General features: G+C 38.4%; 2 protein-coding genes across 2 annotated transcripts in view; one reads left to right on the top strand and one right to left on the bottom strand.

The window, feature by feature from the left end:
- ss18l2 (ss18, like 2) overlaps window positions 1-18,889 on the top strand; it is a 692,656-nt gene that overhangs the window by 196,574 nt on the left and 477,193 nt on the right. The gene's annotated exons all lie outside the window — the stretch shown is intronic.
- Window positions 1-18,889, bottom strand: part of wtip (WT1 interacting protein) — a 73,882-nt gene that overhangs the window by 33,951 nt on the left and 21,042 nt on the right. The window contains exon 2 of the mRNA XM_079825804.1: window positions 6,404-6,505. Coding sequence (XP_079681930.1) covers window positions 6,404-6,505 — 102 coding nt within the window. The remainder of the gene's footprint in view (window positions 1-6,403; window positions 6,506-18,889) is intronic.

Genomic DNA, 18,889 nt, shown 5'->3' with positions numbered 1-18,889 from the left:
GGAACGATGGAAATTAGATATAGATAATAGATTAAGAAAACATATAGAATAGAATAGATAAGATATAGAATAGATAAATATAACAAACGCTAGACATAATGCACAATAGATTTAATGAATGATAGACAGAACAACAGACAAACAGATATAACATAAGACAGATAAACAGGACGATAGAACGATCTATAGATAGATGGATGGATGGATGGATGGATGGATGGATGGATGGATGGATGGATGGATGGATGGATGGATGGATGGATGGATGGATGGATGGATGGATGGATGGATGGATGGATGGATGGATGGATGGATGGATGGATGGATGGATGGATGGATGGATGGATGGATGGATGGATGGATGGATGGATAGATAGATAGATAGATAGATAGATAGATAGATAGATAGATAGATAGATAGATAGATAGATAGATAGATAGATAGATAGATAGATAGATAGATAGATAGATAGATAGATAGATAGATAGAACTATACAATAGGATGGGTGGGTGAATGGATGAGCAGATGGATGTGTGGGTGTTGGAATGGATGGATGGGTGGGTGGATGGATGGATAGGTGGATGGATGGGTGGGTTTAGGAATGGATTGGTGGATGAGTGGATGGGTTTAGGAATGGATTGGTGGATGAGTGGATGGGTTTAGGAATGGATTGGTGGATGAGTGGATAGGTGGATAGATGGATGGATGGGTGGGTTTAGGAATGGATTGGTGGATGAGTGGATAGGTGGATGGATGGGTGGGTTTAGGAATGGATTGGTGGATGAGTGGATAGGTGGATGGATGGGTGGGTTTAGGAATGGATTGGTGGATGAGTGGATAGGTGGATGGATGGGTGGGTTTAGGAATGGATTGGTGGATGAGTGGATAGGTGGATGGATGGGTTTAGGAATAGATTGGTGAATGAGTGGATAGGTGGGTGGATGGATGGATGGATGGGTTTAGGAATAGATTGGTGGATGAGTGGATAGGTGGATGGATGGGCGTATGGATGGATGGATGGATGGGTGGGTTTAGGAATGGATTGGTGGATGAGTGGATAGGTGGATAGATGGATGGATGGGTGGATGGGTGGGATTAGGAATAGATTGGTGGATGAGTGGATAGGTGGATGGATGGATGGATGGGTTTAGGAATAGATTGGTGAATGAGTGGATAGGTGGGTGGATGGATGGATGGATGGGTTTAGGAATAGATTGGTGGATGAGTGGATAGGTGGATGGATGGGCGTATGGATGGATGGATGGATGGGTGGGTTTAGGAATAGATTGGTGGATGAGTGGATAGGTGGATAGATGGATGGATGGGTGGGTTTAGGAATGGATTGGTGGATAGGTGGATGGATGGATGGATGGATGGGTTTAGGAATGGATTGGTGGATGAGTGGATAGGTGGATGGATGGATGGGTTTAGGAATAGATTGGTGGATGAGTGGATAGGTGGATAGATGGATGGATGGGTGGATGGGTGGGATTAGGAATAGATTGGTGGATGAGTGGATAGGTGGATGGATGGATGGATGGATGGATGGATGGATGGATGGATGGATGGGTTTAGGAATAGATTGGTGGATGAGTGGATAGGTGGATGGATGGGTGGATGGATGGGTTTAGGAATAGATTGGTGGATGAGTGGATAGGTGGATGGATGGATGGATGGATGGGTTTAGGAATAGATTGGTGGATGAGTGGATAGGTGGATGGATGGGCGTATGGATGGATGGATGGATGGATGGGTGGGTTTAGGAATAGATTGGTGGATGAGTGGATAGGTGGGTGGATGGATGGATGGATGGGTTTAGGAATAGATTGGTGGATGAGTGGATAGGTGGATGGATGGGCGTATGGATGGATGGATGGGTGGGTTTAGGAATGGATTGGTGGATGAGTGGATAGGTGGATGGATGGATGGATGGATGGATGGATGGATGGGCGTATGGATGGATGGATGGGTGGATGAGTGGATAGGTGGATGGATGGATGGGTGGATGAGTGGATAGGTGGATGGATGGATGGGCGTATGGATGGATGGATGGGTGGATGAGTGGATAGGTGGATGGATGGATGGGCGTATGGATGGATGGATGGGTGGATGAGTGAATAGGTGGATGGATGGATGGGCGTATGGATGGATGGATGGGTGGATGAGTGAATAGGTGGATGGATGGATGGGCGTATGGATGGATGGATGGGTGGATGAGTGGATAGGTGGATGGATGGATGGGCGTATGGATGGATGGATGGGTGGATAGGTGGATGGGTGGATGGATGGATGGATGGATGGATGGATGGATGGATGGATGGACGGACGGAGGATGGTTTATGGATGGATGGATGAGTCTAACATTAGTCAAGTGTTTTTACGTCAGACTAACCATATTTGTTATGAATCAAATTATCTTTTGATATGTATTCATGTAAATAAAATTATGAATAAATTAATTTCAAATAATAATCATTCACAATCATAAGATAATTATTATGATATATTAATTATCATGATTACACTGAAGCTCTGCTCATTCCTCAGATGACCCAAATAGGGCTGGGTATCGAATCAGATGTTCCGATTCGATTAGATTCTCGATTCAATTTCAATTCTCAATTCAACTCAATGAATATAGATTTAATACAAATACTATATTTAAAAAAAAAGAACAGTGAACAAGTTTACAAGTGGGTAATTAAAGTACATACAATTATGTTAAATACAATGGGCCTACAATTTTGTTTTTATGGATATTTTGATACATTTATTCTAAAACATAAAAAGGATATTGGATGATTTTCAGCCATTTTTAGTAAAGGACAAGCATTTCTGGTGATTTTGCAGACCGTCATTCAGACTCTGTGCGTTTTTATGGAGGCTTTTTCCATCCAATATCGTCTGAGCTTTGATTGGTGCTCTGGATGATGCATTATATTTCGTCACTATCTCTGTTATTTGCGTGCCTTCCTTAGATGCGATTGCCATATTAGATTTTATCTTTGTGACAGCTATAGTGGAGAAGACTATTAGACTCATTAGACTATTAGACTTACGTTCATTTTACGTTCAATGTTTGCAAAATAATATGGAAATAAAATCGATTCTTGGCCTTTGAGAATCGATTTTGAATCGACCACATTTTAAAAAACGATTTTTTGCCCAGCCCTAGACCCAACACACACACACACACACACACACACACACACACACACACACACACACACACACACACACACACACACACACACACACACACACACACACACACACACACACACACTCCGGCAAGCTCCTGTGAACTTCAACAACCCATTCTGTCCCTAAAAGAGGCTTCCAGTTCCTCCCAGTCCGCAGAGCCGCAGAGCATCCGGTTTACTGGCCCTCTTTCTTCTGGAAAACAATACATGTACCGCGGACGGCTAGCATTACGTGTAAATCATCTGCACAGGCTGTAAAGCGTGAGGAAACCGTATCTGAGCGGAGGGGAAGAGAGAATGAAAGAGAGAGAGAACTCAGCAGCAGTACCACCGTGATTTCTCTCTCGCTTACAGAGGAAACAGGAGAACAGAGTGAGAGGTGACGGACACACACACACACACACACACACACACACACATTCATAAACACAAAAAAAATTCTCCAAGCAACATATACAGCAGTGAGTCTTTACATGTGGCTTGTGATCTTTGACAAACTAAACTACATCACAAAACACCACAAAACTCAATTTTTCCTTTTTAGATAGAATTATGCATGTATAATTGTAATTAAATGCATAATTCTTCCATTTTCAATGCATAACTTTAATCATATAACTCTTCAAAATTCGATGCATAACTAATTAAATGCATTATTTTTCCTTTTTAGATAGAATTATGCATGTATAATTTTAATTAAATGCATAATTCTTCCATTTTCAATGCATAACTTTAATCATAACTCTTCAAAATTCGATGCATAACTAATTAAATGCATTATTTTTCCTTTTTAGATAGAATTATGAATGTATAATTTTAATTAAATGCATAGTTATTAAAATTTCGAATTAAATCATAATTCTTCCATTTTAAATGCATAAATCGAATTAAAAGCATAGTCATCCAATTTTCAATGCATAACTTTAATTAAATCATAACTCTTTAAAATTCGATGCATAACTAATTTAATGCATTCATTTTTCCTTTTTAGATAGAATTATGCATGTATAATTTTAATTAAATGCAATTTCGAATTAAATCATACTTCTTCCATTTTCCATGCATAATTCTAATTAACTCATAATTCTTCCATTTTCAATACATAACTTTAATTAAATCATAACCCTTCAAAATTCGATGCATTACTAATTACATGCATTCATTTTTCTGTATCATTTTAATGAAATGCATAGTTATTAAAATTTCAAATTAAAGGCGTAATTCTTCAACGTTCGATGCATAACTAATTAAATCATAATTCTTCTATTTTAAATGCATAAATCGAATTAAATGCATAGTCATCCAATTTTCAATGCATAACTTAAAGGGTTAGTTCACCCAAAAATGAAAATTCTGTCATTAATTCCTCACCCTCATGTCGTTGGACACCCGTCAGACCTCCGTTCATCTTCAGACACAAATGAAGATATTTTAGTGTAAAGCTGATGCTGAGAAAGGCTTCAGATAGGCCTCCATTGGCATTCAGTACATTTACACTCACAAGACCCATAAAAGGCACTTAAAACATCGTTACAAAGTCCATCTCACCACAGTGACTCTACAATAATTTTACGAAGCGACGACAATAGTTTTTGTGCGCAAAAAAAAATCAAAATAACACCTTTATCCAACTTGTTCTCGACTTCCGTGTGTGCCTCCACGACGCATGCGCGAGAATATGACGCAGATCCGGCGTTCGGACATATGACCCAGAAGCGATTTGTTTACGAGCAGAGGAAGACGCGCGTGTCTAAGCTGTTGGATTCTACATTGATCGTGCTTTAGGTCTCGGCGTAGTGCTCAAAATGGGGCTAAAGTGAGCATTTCATGGAATCCCAAGCCCCGGCGCTACGTCATATTCTCGCGCATGCGTCGTGGAGGCACACACGGAAGGCAATAACAAGCTGGATAAAGGTGTTCTTTTGATTTTTTTTTGCGCACAAAAACTATTGTCGTCGCATTGTATGATTATTGTAGAGCCACTGTGGTGAGATGGACTTTGTAACGACGTTTTAAGTGCCTTTCATGGATCTTGGGAGTGTAAATGTACTGAATGCCAATGGAGGCCTTTCTCAGCATCAGCTTTACACTAAAATATCTTCATTTGTGTTCCGAATATGAACGGAGGTCTGACGGGTGTCCAACGACATGAGGGTGAGTAATTAATGACAGAATTTTCATTTTTGGGTGAACTAACCCTTTAAATTAAATCATAACTCTTCAAAATTCGATGCATAACTAATTTAATGCATTCATTTTTCCTTTTTAGATAGAATTATGCATGTATAATTTTAATTAAATGGATAGTTATTAAAATTTCGGATGAAATCATAATTCCATTTTCCATGCATAATTCTAACTAAATGTATAATTCTTCATATTTAGATGCATAACGAATTAAATGCATAATTCTAATTAACTCATAATTCTTCCATTTTCAATGCATAACTTTAATTAAATCATAACTCTTCAAAATCCGATGCATAACTAATTAAATGCATGAATTTTTCCTTTTTGGATAGAATTATGCATGTATCATTTTAATTAAATGCATAGTTATTAAAATTTCGAATTAAATGCATAATTCTTCAACTTTCGATGCATAACTAATTAAATCATAATTCTTCTATTTTCAATACATAACTTTAATTAAATCATAACTCTTACAATTCGATGCATAACTAATTTAATGCATTCATTTTTCCTGTTTAGATGCATGTATCATTTTAATTAAATGCATTCATTTCGAATTAAATGCATAATTCTTCAACTTTCAATACATTACTAAGTAAATTAGAATTTTTACATTTTAGATGCATACTTCTAATTAAATGCATAATTCTTACATTGTCTATTCATAATTCCTATTAAATCATAATTCTTCTATTTTCGATGCCTAATTTTAAATGCATCATTCTTCCATTTCCATGCATAACTCTAATAGATCATAATTCTTCCACTTTTGATGCATAAATCTAATTTTTTCAATTTTCAATGCATAGCTAATTGTGTAATTGCATACTTCCATTTCAGAAGCTAAATGCATAATGCTACTTATAAACATGTTCATGAAAATCATCACTTCTGGATCAAAGACCAAATGGACCTCTGCCGATACCAATGACACAAAACAACATGCTTTAGGCACGTGTGTGTGTGTGTGTGTGTGTGTGTGTGTGTGTGTGTGTGTACACTCACCGCAGGAGCAGCAGGTGAAGCAGTTCGTATGATACAGGTTCCCCATGGCCTGACACGCTTGACTCGCTCCATAAACACCTTTACCACACTTTACACAGATACCTGTTAAGAGCACAAACACACACACACAGCTGTCAGGAGACATGAGAACAAAAAAATATGATCATCAGTGTATTTATGCTACTGTACATATCAATTTCATCATGAATAATGAATAGATAGAACAAAAAAATCTGTTGGGTTGACAAAAAGGCAATTGATTTCACTCAAATGGTACTTAGAACTTACCAAACATAACATTTTCATATTTGTGCTCTTTTTTTTAATTCTCATGATTGTTTATTATCGTTTGAGGGTTTTTTTTAGCTATATTTGGTTTACTGTGTAGTGCTAAATAAATAAAGGATGCATTTAAGAGTAGAACTCATCAGTCATTGTTCACCGCAGTTACACAGGAAGTGCTCGGCATCAATATTCGGATAACTCAAGTTAATGTTTTCGGGAAATCCAGTTTCTCCAAACCACAAATATTCAGCCCTTAATGATGCAAACTCTCTTTAAACCCATTTGTGTGTGTGATAACACTCATCAGATAAGCTCTCGGTGACTTAATGGTTAACTCATCACGATAATTATAGCATCATTGAGAGGGAATGTCATGTAGAATCAGCACTTCTGATCTAATCGTGTTTGTAAAAGTCCCGGTTTTACGGCTGAGAAGTGCGGCTGCATAAACACCCACAGCGTCTGCACACAAACAGAACTACAGGTCAGAAGAGCTCTGTGTGGACTCACTTATTTAACACAATTCATAGGTGACTTTGGAAACATCATGCATTTATTTTATTTTTTTGTACAAATTTTTTTTTTTTTAACAGTATTTCATTTTAACTTTAAATAATATAAACAAATAAATATAAATAATATAAATATAATAAACTAAATAATATAAACATATAAATATAAATATAATAAACTAAATAATATAAACATACAAATATAAATAATATAAATATAATAAACTAAATAATATAAACATATAAATATAAATAATATAAAGATAATAAACCAAATAATATACACGTATAAATATAAAATGATATAAAAGTATAAATGAAATAAATATAAAATAAAAATGATATAAAAATAATATAAAGTATAATTACAAATATTAAATATATATAATATAAAAAAATAAACTAAATATAAATAAAATATAAAATAATAAACAAAATAATATAAATGTATAAATAATATAAATGTATAAATAATATAAATATAAATGTATAAATAATATAAATATAAAATATAAATGAACAAAATAATATAAATGTATAAATATTATATATATAAAATATAAATAATAAACAAAATAATATAAATGTATAAATATTATAAATATAAAATATAAGTTAACAAAATAATATAAATGTATAAATAATATAAATATAAAATATAAATAATATAAATAATAAACAAAATAATATAAGCGTATAAATAATATAAATATACAAAATAATATATAAACGTATAAATAATATAAATATAAAATAAAATAATAAACAAAATAATATAAATGCATAAATAATATAAATATACAAAATAATATATAAACCTATAAATAATATAAATATAACATTATATAAATATAACATTATATAAAAATATAAATTATTATATTAATATAAAATATAAATTATATAAAATATAAAAAATATAAAAGTATAAATAAAACAAATATAAAATATAAATTATATAATAATAATAGAAGAAGAGTAAAGTAAGTAAGTAAGTAAGATCAACTTAGTTATAGTGCTCTGCCGTAAAGAAGAGTGTGTGAGAGACAAAAAAAGAGCATAATTTCAGCACAATAATTGTTATATCTTGCTGGAAGCCAAAATAGTCATTGAAAATAAAATGTGAGTAATCGTCCAGCCCTAGCTCAAAGTCAGTATAGAAAATATGACAAAAGTAGGTCTTTCTAGTGTCATTCGTTTCTTTCTGATTGTAGTAGGCTAGTCTATAAGCTGTAAGCCAATTCCTTTACCACACTCCAATAGAAGTAACCAATAGAAATGAACAACAGCGTTCAGCTTTTCATTAGCTGAATAAAAGCTTTAATTATGTGAATGGGGAATATTTAACTTCAAGGATTGCGTCCTACAGAACATGAGTTTTAGCCATTGGTAACAACATAACATTGTTTTTTTTCTGCATTATTTACAGACAGGCGTCCACAGGGCAGCTCTCACCGTCTTCAAACTGTCTTGCTCTCCCTCCCTCGCGCATATTAATCAAAATCAATTGAGAATTGACACGATGGTAAAAGGTGGAAAGACTGAAGTTTCACGTGGAGCATTGGGAGATTTTTTCCTGAATTACCGCTGGTGTTGCTCTACAAGAGATTCAGTTAAATGCACCTACACTCTAGGTGAAAATGGACTAACCCAGCAATTGGGTTGTTTTAAGCAAACATTTAACCCAACCGCTGGGTCAAAACAACCCAATTGCTGGGTTAGTCCATATTCAACCCAACTTGGGTTATTTTTAACCCAGCATTTTTTAGAGTGTAATCATTAAAGGGGGGGGGGGGACACTCAGTTTCAGTCAGTCTCATGTCAATCTTGAGTACCTATAGAGTAGCATTGCATCCTGCATATCTCCGAAAAGTCTTTATTTTTATTATAATTATAAAAGGAAGATGCGCTGTTCCGAGTCTTTCCGGAAAAAGCCGTGCGGCTGGGGGCGTATCGTGTGGGCGGAGCTAAAGAATGTCGAGCGCGCGCCGCTGTTACTGTGTTGAGTGCGTCTGAAAGCTGCGTCATCCCTAAAAGCGGGAAAAAACTTTATTCAACATAAAAAATGGCTTTTAATCAGATACAGCCATACATCTATGATCCGGAATCAGACCCAGAGGCTGAAGTTGAACAGGAGCAGCAGCAAAAACGACTAGAGCAGGACGTCTCTATGTGGTATAAGTTACACCAACTATATAATATGCTTAGCGGCTTGTGTTATTTACACATTTATACTTTAATTATATTGTGTGTGTGTGTGTGTGTGTGTGTGTGTGTGTGTGTGTGTGTGTGTGTGTGTGTGTGTGTGTGTGTGTGTGTGTGTGTGTGTGTGTGTGTGTGTGTGTGTGTGAGTGTGTGTGTGTGTGTGTTTGTTTACGCGTGGTTTGTGTAGACATGATTTGTAGTAAGCGGACTGGTTTTGCGCGTCAGGCTAGTGTTTACATAGAAAGACATGGAATAGTAGCGCATTTGAATGAAGAAGCGCGCTTATTTAGTTCAACATATTTCCCCACTCTTTGTGTATTGTTGTTCGGAGTGCTTTTACAATACACAAACATACATATATAGTGGCCAGCTAAACAAATGTACACACTATACATCGCATGCTCCATTGATCAATACGTGATCATGTTTGGGCTACTTGATGGGCATAGGCAAAAACAGACATTTGAAGCAGTCTTACTCACTGCCTGCGGTTCCAACGTTGGGACCTTTATCGTTGGGACCGCTCCATCCTTCAGTATTAGGCGATTTGAAAATCCGGAAAAGCAAATTCCATCCACTTTTGCCTTAACGCGGGGTTATTTGGCTACGAGCCAGCGCTTTGATGGGCGTAGCCTATTGCTTTCACGCGCTCTCTCTCTCTCTCTCGCGCGCGCTCTTCCGGTAGAATTGTCCGTACGGCCCATACAAGGAAATTCCGCCCTGTTGACGTCAAGCGGACCCATGATCGAAAAAAACTTTCCGAAACTTATGACTAACAGGAAGTACTAATTTTGGCAAAGAAATACTCCCATCAAACGTCCACCTTAGCTTTTGAAACTGTGTCCATGTTTAGCATGGGAATCCAAGTCTTTAACAGTGCAAAAAGATCAGTATGCATGAAACAGCATTTCACCCCCCCTTTAAATGACTAGGTTGTAAATAGTTTTACATGCTTAAATATTTATTTTCAGATTTTATTTTCACAACTCTTTTTTTTTTTGTTCTACCTCACCTGTTTTTACTATTTGTTAAATATTGTTTTTTTTTAGTTCAATAAATGTTCCTTTTTTAAATTGTAAATTTTAAATTGTTATCATCCTGATCATTGTGTCATTTTTATGTTGTAAATTGAGGAAGCAAAAGCAGTATCGGCTCCAAATATCGGCTCAAGAAAATCGGCAGCCCGTATCGGTCATCGGCTAAGGCTGATGAAAAATAATCGGTATCGGCATCGGCACTAAAAAAAATCCATATCGGTCGATCCCTACTCGGATCTGCACCAAAATTTGCAGACCGCTGAATTCATTTGATTGACAAGCGATCTGACCAATCACAACGCCGAATCCGCCGCTTTGTCCGACAAAGCAGTCAGGAGAGTTAGCGCCGGTAGACTTGAACTTGAAGAAACGGTGTGTACTGACGTCTTTCCCTGGTTGAAACAACATTTCTTTTGGTGTTCATTCATGTTTACATGATGCTATCAATGAACTAGAAGGAAGAGACGATCGGTTCACGAGCAGCTTTAACTGAGGCGCTACAGCGATCTGTCATCACACATTAAAGGGATAGTTCACACAGAAATGAAAATTAGCCCATGATTTACTGACCCTCAAGTCATCCGAGGTGTGTATGACATTCTTCTTTCAGACGAATAAAATCTGAGTTATATTACAAAAGTCCAGGCTAATCCAAGCTTTATAATAGCAGTAATAGTTGCTCTGTTTTTGAAGTCAATAAAAAAATGCATCTGTCCGTCGAATAACTGCTCCACACGGCTCTGGGGTGTTAATAAAGGCCTTCTGAAGCGAATCGATGCGTTTGTGTAAGAAAAATATCCATATTTAAAACTTTACGCAACCAGGTCCGCTCGTCATGACATCACGAACGCATCTAGAATTGCGAGATGGCACTTTCAACACTTTTCCACAGAAGGCGGTCTGTCGAAAGTTTACTTGATAAAGTTTTAAATATTGATATTTTTCTTACACAAACGCATCGATTCGCTTCAGAAGGCCTTTATTAACACCCCAGAGCCGCGTGGAGCAGTTATATGACGGACAGATGACAGATAATTTTAGTTAGTGTGTGATGTCCAGTGATGGGAGTAACAGCGTTATAAACGGTAGGGCTGTGCAATATATCGAAATTATCGAAATATCGCAAATGTACATATCGCAAGGGTACGCAATATCTGAATGATTTTAATAGGCTACTTCAGCATTGTGAAAATTGTACGTTTTAGGTCGACGCATATAGCAGAGAATAGACTGAGCACACGACTGTTACTTATGTGACTTGCTTGACGTTAAGAAGAGTTATTAAACGCAATAACTTGCAAAAAACAACTCCTTGCAGTCTCGCGCTGTCTGACACACACACACCGAAACGTGCGCACAAGCTGTTCTTTTTTTCATGTCTTGTTACACACTCGAACTGTCAAATACACACACAGTTGTGTCAAAATGGCTGTCTTGATGAGTATTCATGTAAACACAGTCGGATATGCTTTAAGTGAAAAATATCAGTTGGGGAAAGAAATGGATTTTACACACTTAAATCGTATCGCATATCGAATATCGCATTATTTAACAAGGATATCGCATATCGTATTTTTCTTCAATATCGCACAGCCCTAATAAACGGCGTTACTAACGGAATTATTTTTTTCAGTAACGAGTAATCAAACGAATGACTGTTTCTCCCGCTACAACGCTGTTAGCGTTACTGAGAATAAAATGTGGCGTTACTATAATTGAGCTCACTGAAGCGGTTTTCGTCCGAACAGTCGCTCTGTCAGTCGGACCTGCAACGTGTTTTTTTTCTCTGGTTGGTTGGTGTGTGTGTGTGTGTGTGGGCGTGCATGCATGCCATGCGTGTTTTTGGTACACATAACTGATGATGATTGGTGGGTGGGAGACAAGGTTGAGATTGATAGGTTAAATTCACACACACACACACACACACACACACACACACCTATGACACACATGCACACGCATATGCACAGTCACACACACCAACGAGTCTCTCCACGTCGGCGGCAAGTAGTTATAATCTAACGAAGCGCCTCATATCATCACATGCCGTCACAAAATTAGTGGCTAAAACCCCAGGTGTGATATAACAGAATATGCTAATCAATGAAGACTCATAAATTCATCAACTATCCCTTCAGAAACGTCCTGTCTCATTCAACATGTTGTCTCTTCTTCTTGAGTCTCTCCATCATTGTCCGACTCCGGTTTGAACATAAAAGGCTGAGCAGTTTCCGTGTGTGTCTGCGTGAGGTAATCAGAGCTGCTAACATGAGCTCTTGAAGCTCCGCCCTCTTCTAGAAAGGGGGCGGGGAGCCGCAGCTCATTTGCATTTAAAGAGACACACAAAAACAGGACATTTTTGCTCACCTTCAAAAAGTGAATTTTAAAATGCTATAAAAAGTTATCTGTGGGGTATTCTGAGCTAAAACTTCTCATACACACTCTGGGGACATCAGAGACGACATAAAAAGGAGCATTATAGGAAACTTGCTTGGAAAACCAATAAAAAAGCAATAGTAGTGATGCTTGTTTTATAGTATTTGTCCCTAAAAACAAGGCAATATTGTGCTGACTGTGAACAGCAGCGAGAGATACGCATGTAATGAGGAGGGTTGGCAACTCAACAAGATGCACTCCTCTCACCTGGTACACACTGGTACGACTTCCTCTACAGCTCGAGAACAACAACTCCTTCCTCTCTAGCTGATAACGGCTTACTCCGTCTGCTCCGGATAGAGGTGGAGAGCATTGCTTTCAACGCCTTGTTTAACACCAGGTCAAATGCTGCTTTCTTATTGTTCTGTTTGGCCGATTTCGGACACTCTGTGTACAACCGCAACAACCAAACGCACTGAACATGGTCATGCATGCAACTGAGATTACAGAATTGACCTGTCGGTAAGCCCCGCCCCCCTTAGTTACTGTTGCTAACTCGGACAAACGAGTTGCTATATCTTACAATGACAGCTGTCAGTGTGAAAACTTTATCCCAAAGATGTTTTTGGACACAGAATGTAGCGTATATCCCATCAGAATGATGGCCAAACTTTACTGATGGTTTATCAAGCTTATTGCATCGTTATTCACTCAAAAAAATCATCGTAAGAGCTGAACAAACAAAGCATAAGAAGTAGGGATGCACGATATTATCGGCACAATATCGGAATCGGCCGATAAACGCTTAAAATATAAAAATCGGCATCGGTCGATATGAAAAAAGTATTCCGATATGCCTTGCCGATATGATAACGCGTTGATATGCGCCTGCAATAACTCACGTGTGCAAGGAGTGCTATAGCGATAAGATCACGTCAGCCGTGTGGCCATTCTTCAAGTGAAAACAAGCAAATGCATTGCATGTATGGTGATTTATATTGACAGTTTTTAAATGCTGCCTTGAATTTGTGAATCAACGCAGGATTGCCAGGTTTTCACATCAAAACTAGCCCAAAACAAGCCCAATGGCGTCTCCCCACTCTGTAGCGCACGCAGCAGCCTCTACAGCAGCTGAAGCTCCTCCAGGTCCTAGTGCCCGACCGGTAAAATGTTATATATAGCCTATTTAGTGGAGGCGCTGTTGTTACAGTAATAGTGAATGAAAAGTAGAATACACAAATAAATAGAAGTTACTTCTTTATCTGAATAAATAAATCAGTAATGAAGTCAAAGCCCAAGCATGGCACTTGTAAATTAAATACTTTTACATACAGTTTATTAATCTGTAATAACATTTTATGAAATTGATTATGAAAAATAATCCAAGGAGTTCTAAAATAATTGTAAAAAAAAAAATATCTGAAGCTAAATACAGCATCAACTGATCCCATGCCACCCCCACTTCATGTGCACAAACATTTAAATCCAAAAATAAAATATTTAGATTACAACTGCATCTGTCTGGGTTGAAAAATTACTGACTTTATTATTGTTATTTTCAGCGCTTTTAATATACTCTTATTATAAAAAGAACTTTATTAACATTTATTTATCTTTAACAAGTATCCTTTTAGTAAGGAGACCTCAGAAATCTGAAACCAGAATGAAAAAAAATTATAGTTTTTTTGCTCAAAATGGTGGTTTCCAAACAAAGGGAAAAAAATAAACATATCGGTATCGATATCGGCATCGGCCAAAATTTGTTGAAAAATATCGGCATATCGGATATCGGCAAAAATCCAATATCGTGCATCCCTAATAAGAAGTGCGCATTAACGTCTCATTCACAAACTCTCTCTCTCTCCGTTGCATTACCATTAACATACACAGCAAATTACACAAAAACACTCAAACAACTAACAGTAAACAAACATATACACAGACCGTATGCCTTTTCGAGGGTGCAGTTAATAACTGGTAAACTTTGTATCTGCAAAACAACTCCGATAAACTGCGTGCGAGCTCTTCCTTTCGTTATCCGGAGACTATAATACCCATCAAAATAGGAGATAATGTAGACCTTAAACATATCTAAAATTAAATTAATTTACATATAACAAGTTTAATATGGACAGGCACTGAAATGTAGACCTTAATGTTTTTGACCTACAGTGTTACATGACGTGAGAACAGTTAGTTATTACGGTTTGTATGTTAGCAGGGACTTTAATAGTAACTTAACGAGAGTTTGACAAACACAAAATCCTCTCAGGATCCCTGGAGTCAGTGTTACAGTTCCTCAGGCACGACGTTTTAGCATTTGTGTAGCATAAACACCATCAAACCGATGAGAGCTTGGGATTTTCCAATGTTTCTCTATGGCGCTGAAGCCTAAAGATGTCCTGATACTCAACTGCTATTGGCTCATCTGCGTATGAGGGGAGGGGCTCATCAATTATTACATGTCTTTCGCACCAAATCAAAATGCTGGAAAAACAAGGTGCAGCTAGACTTTCAGCAACAAAAAAAACACGAACGGAAACGGCAGCACACAAAGTCTCATTCTGTGTTTATTTTAAACCAGACCCTGAATCCCGAGTGCCTGTGTGGATACATGGAGGTCAGAGGTCAGCTGATTCAGCACAAAAGCAGGCGAAAATGGTGCCAGCAAATATCCAGCTCTTCTCAGGAGAAGATTACGTTGAGAAACTCAAATAAAAGCGCAGCTACGTTTGGAGTGTTGCGGCGCAGATTGTTTCAGTGTTTTGTGCGTGTTTGTGTGCACATTGAGATCATTGTTATTCTAAGCAGGTGATCAGCGCTGACCCCCAGCAGCTGTGTCTGGCTCAGGAGACAAACAGTCTGTGCTAAGAGTCTGAACCGCCAGCGCATTCAGGCCCTCCAAGACGTCGCAGTCGCAAGAATGAATGCAAATTCAACCAATCCTGTTTGTGATACCATGCAGTCTTGTCTTATTTGTAGGGTTGGGTGTTGTTTGGGTTTTTTACGATACTGGTGCCAAACTAATACTTAAAATTTTTATAAAAAGCCACAAAACAATGACATTAAAGAATGGCTTTTTATTGAAATTTTAAATTAAACTTAAAGGTCCCATGGCATGGCATTTTTCTATTATTTTATAGTGTTTCCTGAGGTGTACTTATATTGTTAGTATGATTTTTACATCATAAAATGTCATAATTTAGAAATAAAAGGCATTTTTTCTATACTGCTGTTTGCCCTGTGGCTGACTGCCCTGTTTCAAGAGGCGTGTCTGCTGTGAGACTTCAGTAAAAACGCCCACTGTTGTGATTGGCTGACATCTTTGCATTTGAAATGAGCGGAGGGGGCGTGGTTTAACGAGGTCTACGACGCACGAGCTGCTGCTAGAGAGACGGATGGACCTGAGTTCACTTCTCATCAGTTCTCTCAGCATGTCTCAGTTCAGGGTGAACTGTTGTAGTTACTAGAATATACTTCAGGTTATTAGTTTATTTCTAGTCGGAGGGACTGTCACTCATGTCAGAAAGTTAGTAACTTTAGTAAATTATGGATCAGCGCTGACTCGAGACGCGAACCGCTTAGAACGATTCAGTCCGATTTGGTGAACTGGTTCGGTTCACTAAAAAGAACTGATTCAAAAGAATGATTCGTTCGCGAACCGGACATCACGGAGACGGAGCGATTGCTAACAAAGTTATTTATAGTAACTACTGAGTTATGAAAGCGCTGTCTGTCAGCGCGAGTTTATTGTGTTTGTATCTGAGGGCCCTATTTTAACGATCTGAAACGCAAGTGTCAAAGCGCGAAGCGCAAGTAACTTTGTGGGCGGGTCTCTGCGCTGTTGCTATTTTCCCGGCGGGATAAATGGCTCTTGCGCCCGGCGCAAATCTAAAATGGGTTGGTCTGAAGTATCTTCATTATTCATAGGTGTGGTTTGGGCGTAACGTGAATAAACCAATCAGAGCGTCAACTAACATTCCCTGTAAAAGCAGGTGCGCAAGTTCCATTATGGATTGCTATTATTATGGCGTATTTACCAGGCGCACGCCAGGAGCGGTTCACAGCCGAGGAGACTGATGTTCTTGTAAGAGCAGTGAAAGACAGAGAAGTTGTGTTGTATGGGGATGGGAGAAACCCACCCAAAATAGCTTCGGTTAAACAGGCGTGGGAGGAAATAGCCACAATTGTTTCATCAGCTGGCATCCCCAGGACGTCGCACCAGTGCCGCAAGCGCTACAATGACATCAGAAGACGGGGAAAGTCCAAGCTTGCCAGCATCAATCGGGCACGCCGTGTAACGGGAGGTGGATCTGCCTCTACTCAGGACCTGACGCCAGCAGAGGACATCGCTGCGTCCACCCTCAGCGATTTTTTTTCCTGGTTCTTGACGGACAAACCAATTTGTTAGATGTCCTTATATACATATATGTCTTGCCACTATTGGGCAAACAGGTCTCCTTAATTATTAGACTACAATTAGCCTGAATAATTTGTAAGCTAGATTTATGCCTATTTTTTCACATCTTCGTGGCACACCACAATGATTTCCGTCATCTCATGTGTTAATATTTTTTAGTGTAACAATTTATGATTTGCAAAAATAACTGTTGCATCTGTGTAGATTACATGAGCAAAGTGTATGCGCGTTGGCCACGCTATACATTATGGACAAGCATGCGCCCTTAAAATAGCATAATGAACAACGCGCAACGCGCCACTGACTTTAGACTAGGTTTTTTCTGGTCAGTGGCGCAATTGTTTAATGGAACAGCAAAATAGCACCAGGGATTGTTTGCGCCGGAACACGCCTCCTTTTTTGCGCTGAACCGCCCAGGGAGCGCAAGTTCACTCACTAGTTTAGCGACGTGCTTCTGTGGAGGGAAAAGCGCGCTTTGCGCGGGTGCAAAATAGGAATGACACATGCGTCGGTGTACAAAGTCAATTGCGCTGGGTGCAAGATAGGGCCCTTAGAGTTCTGAATAAACACGAGTCCCAGTCACGCCGAGTCCGTCTTCATCATTATTCTACCAACTTTGTAACACATGCAATGTACCATTACAGCGAGATGAACGAGTTAGTAAGTGTTGAGTATAGCATTATTTCTAGATATGTTCCAATCATATGAAAAGCGTCATTGAGTAACGTTACACAGCGCAAACAAAGACACAACAGCAGTAATCGAATGTAATCCAGTTTATTGTGGGGAAAGCTGGCTAGCCTAGCCGGATACCCTCACGCTTATCCTCCTTCTGCTTAATCTCACGCCGCGTTTGGTGCCTCCGCTGTGGGCCAGATGCAGTACTGGGGGTCGGGGATGTTGAAGGCCGAGCTTCGGCGTGTGTGAGGTTTATCTCTAAAGATGTTACTCTGCTGGTGTTGAGCAGAAAAGACTGTATGCACATTTAAGAACAGATAGACGCGACGAGGATGTACAAAAACACTGACTCACAAGATAGAAAACACGAAAACACCGTTCTGTCTGTCTGGAGAGAGAGAAGCCGCATTGTGTGCACGAATAATAAATAATTAGCTACACATCAGAAATCACTGATCACAGATCAGAAGGAACTGAAAAAAGACTTCTGTTTTCATTTGTACATCCAAACACTGAAAAACTGCCAGCATTCACTCGTTCACAACCCATGATCTCTCGAGCGTTTGCATGGGCGTGGCAGATTCTCTGGGTGGAGGAAAGGGAGGAAACCGTTCCTGCTTGGACGTCAAACCAGGAGACTTCAGGATTGGCTCGTCTGGCCTGTCATTTTCTCAAAGGCAGAGAAAGACAGCCAGAACTCGAAAATTTCATGCCATGGGACCTTTAAATATGTAAATATAAATAGATACAAAACACTATTTATTTATGCTGCGTTCACACCAAACGCGAATAGAGTGTCAAAATCACGTCTAGTTGGACGCTTGAACATTTTGAATCCATTCTACAGCGAATTGGACGTGCGTATAAATCAAACGTTTGAAGTGAAATAGACGCGCGTTCAAGCCGCTCCAGGAGAAATATGTCATAAAACACCAATCTGCCTCTTTTCATTTTCATTAAAAATATATTAAAC

Source organism: Gobio gobio (assembly GCF_949357685.1).
Source record: "Gobio gobio genome assembly, chromosome: 9".
In the NCBI taxonomy this organism is placed as follows: domain Eukaryota; kingdom Metazoa; phylum Chordata; class Actinopteri; order Cypriniformes; family Gobionidae; genus Gobio; species Gobio gobio.
Note: the sequence above shows the minus strand (reverse complement) of the source record. Positions and strands in the feature narration are given on the sequence as shown.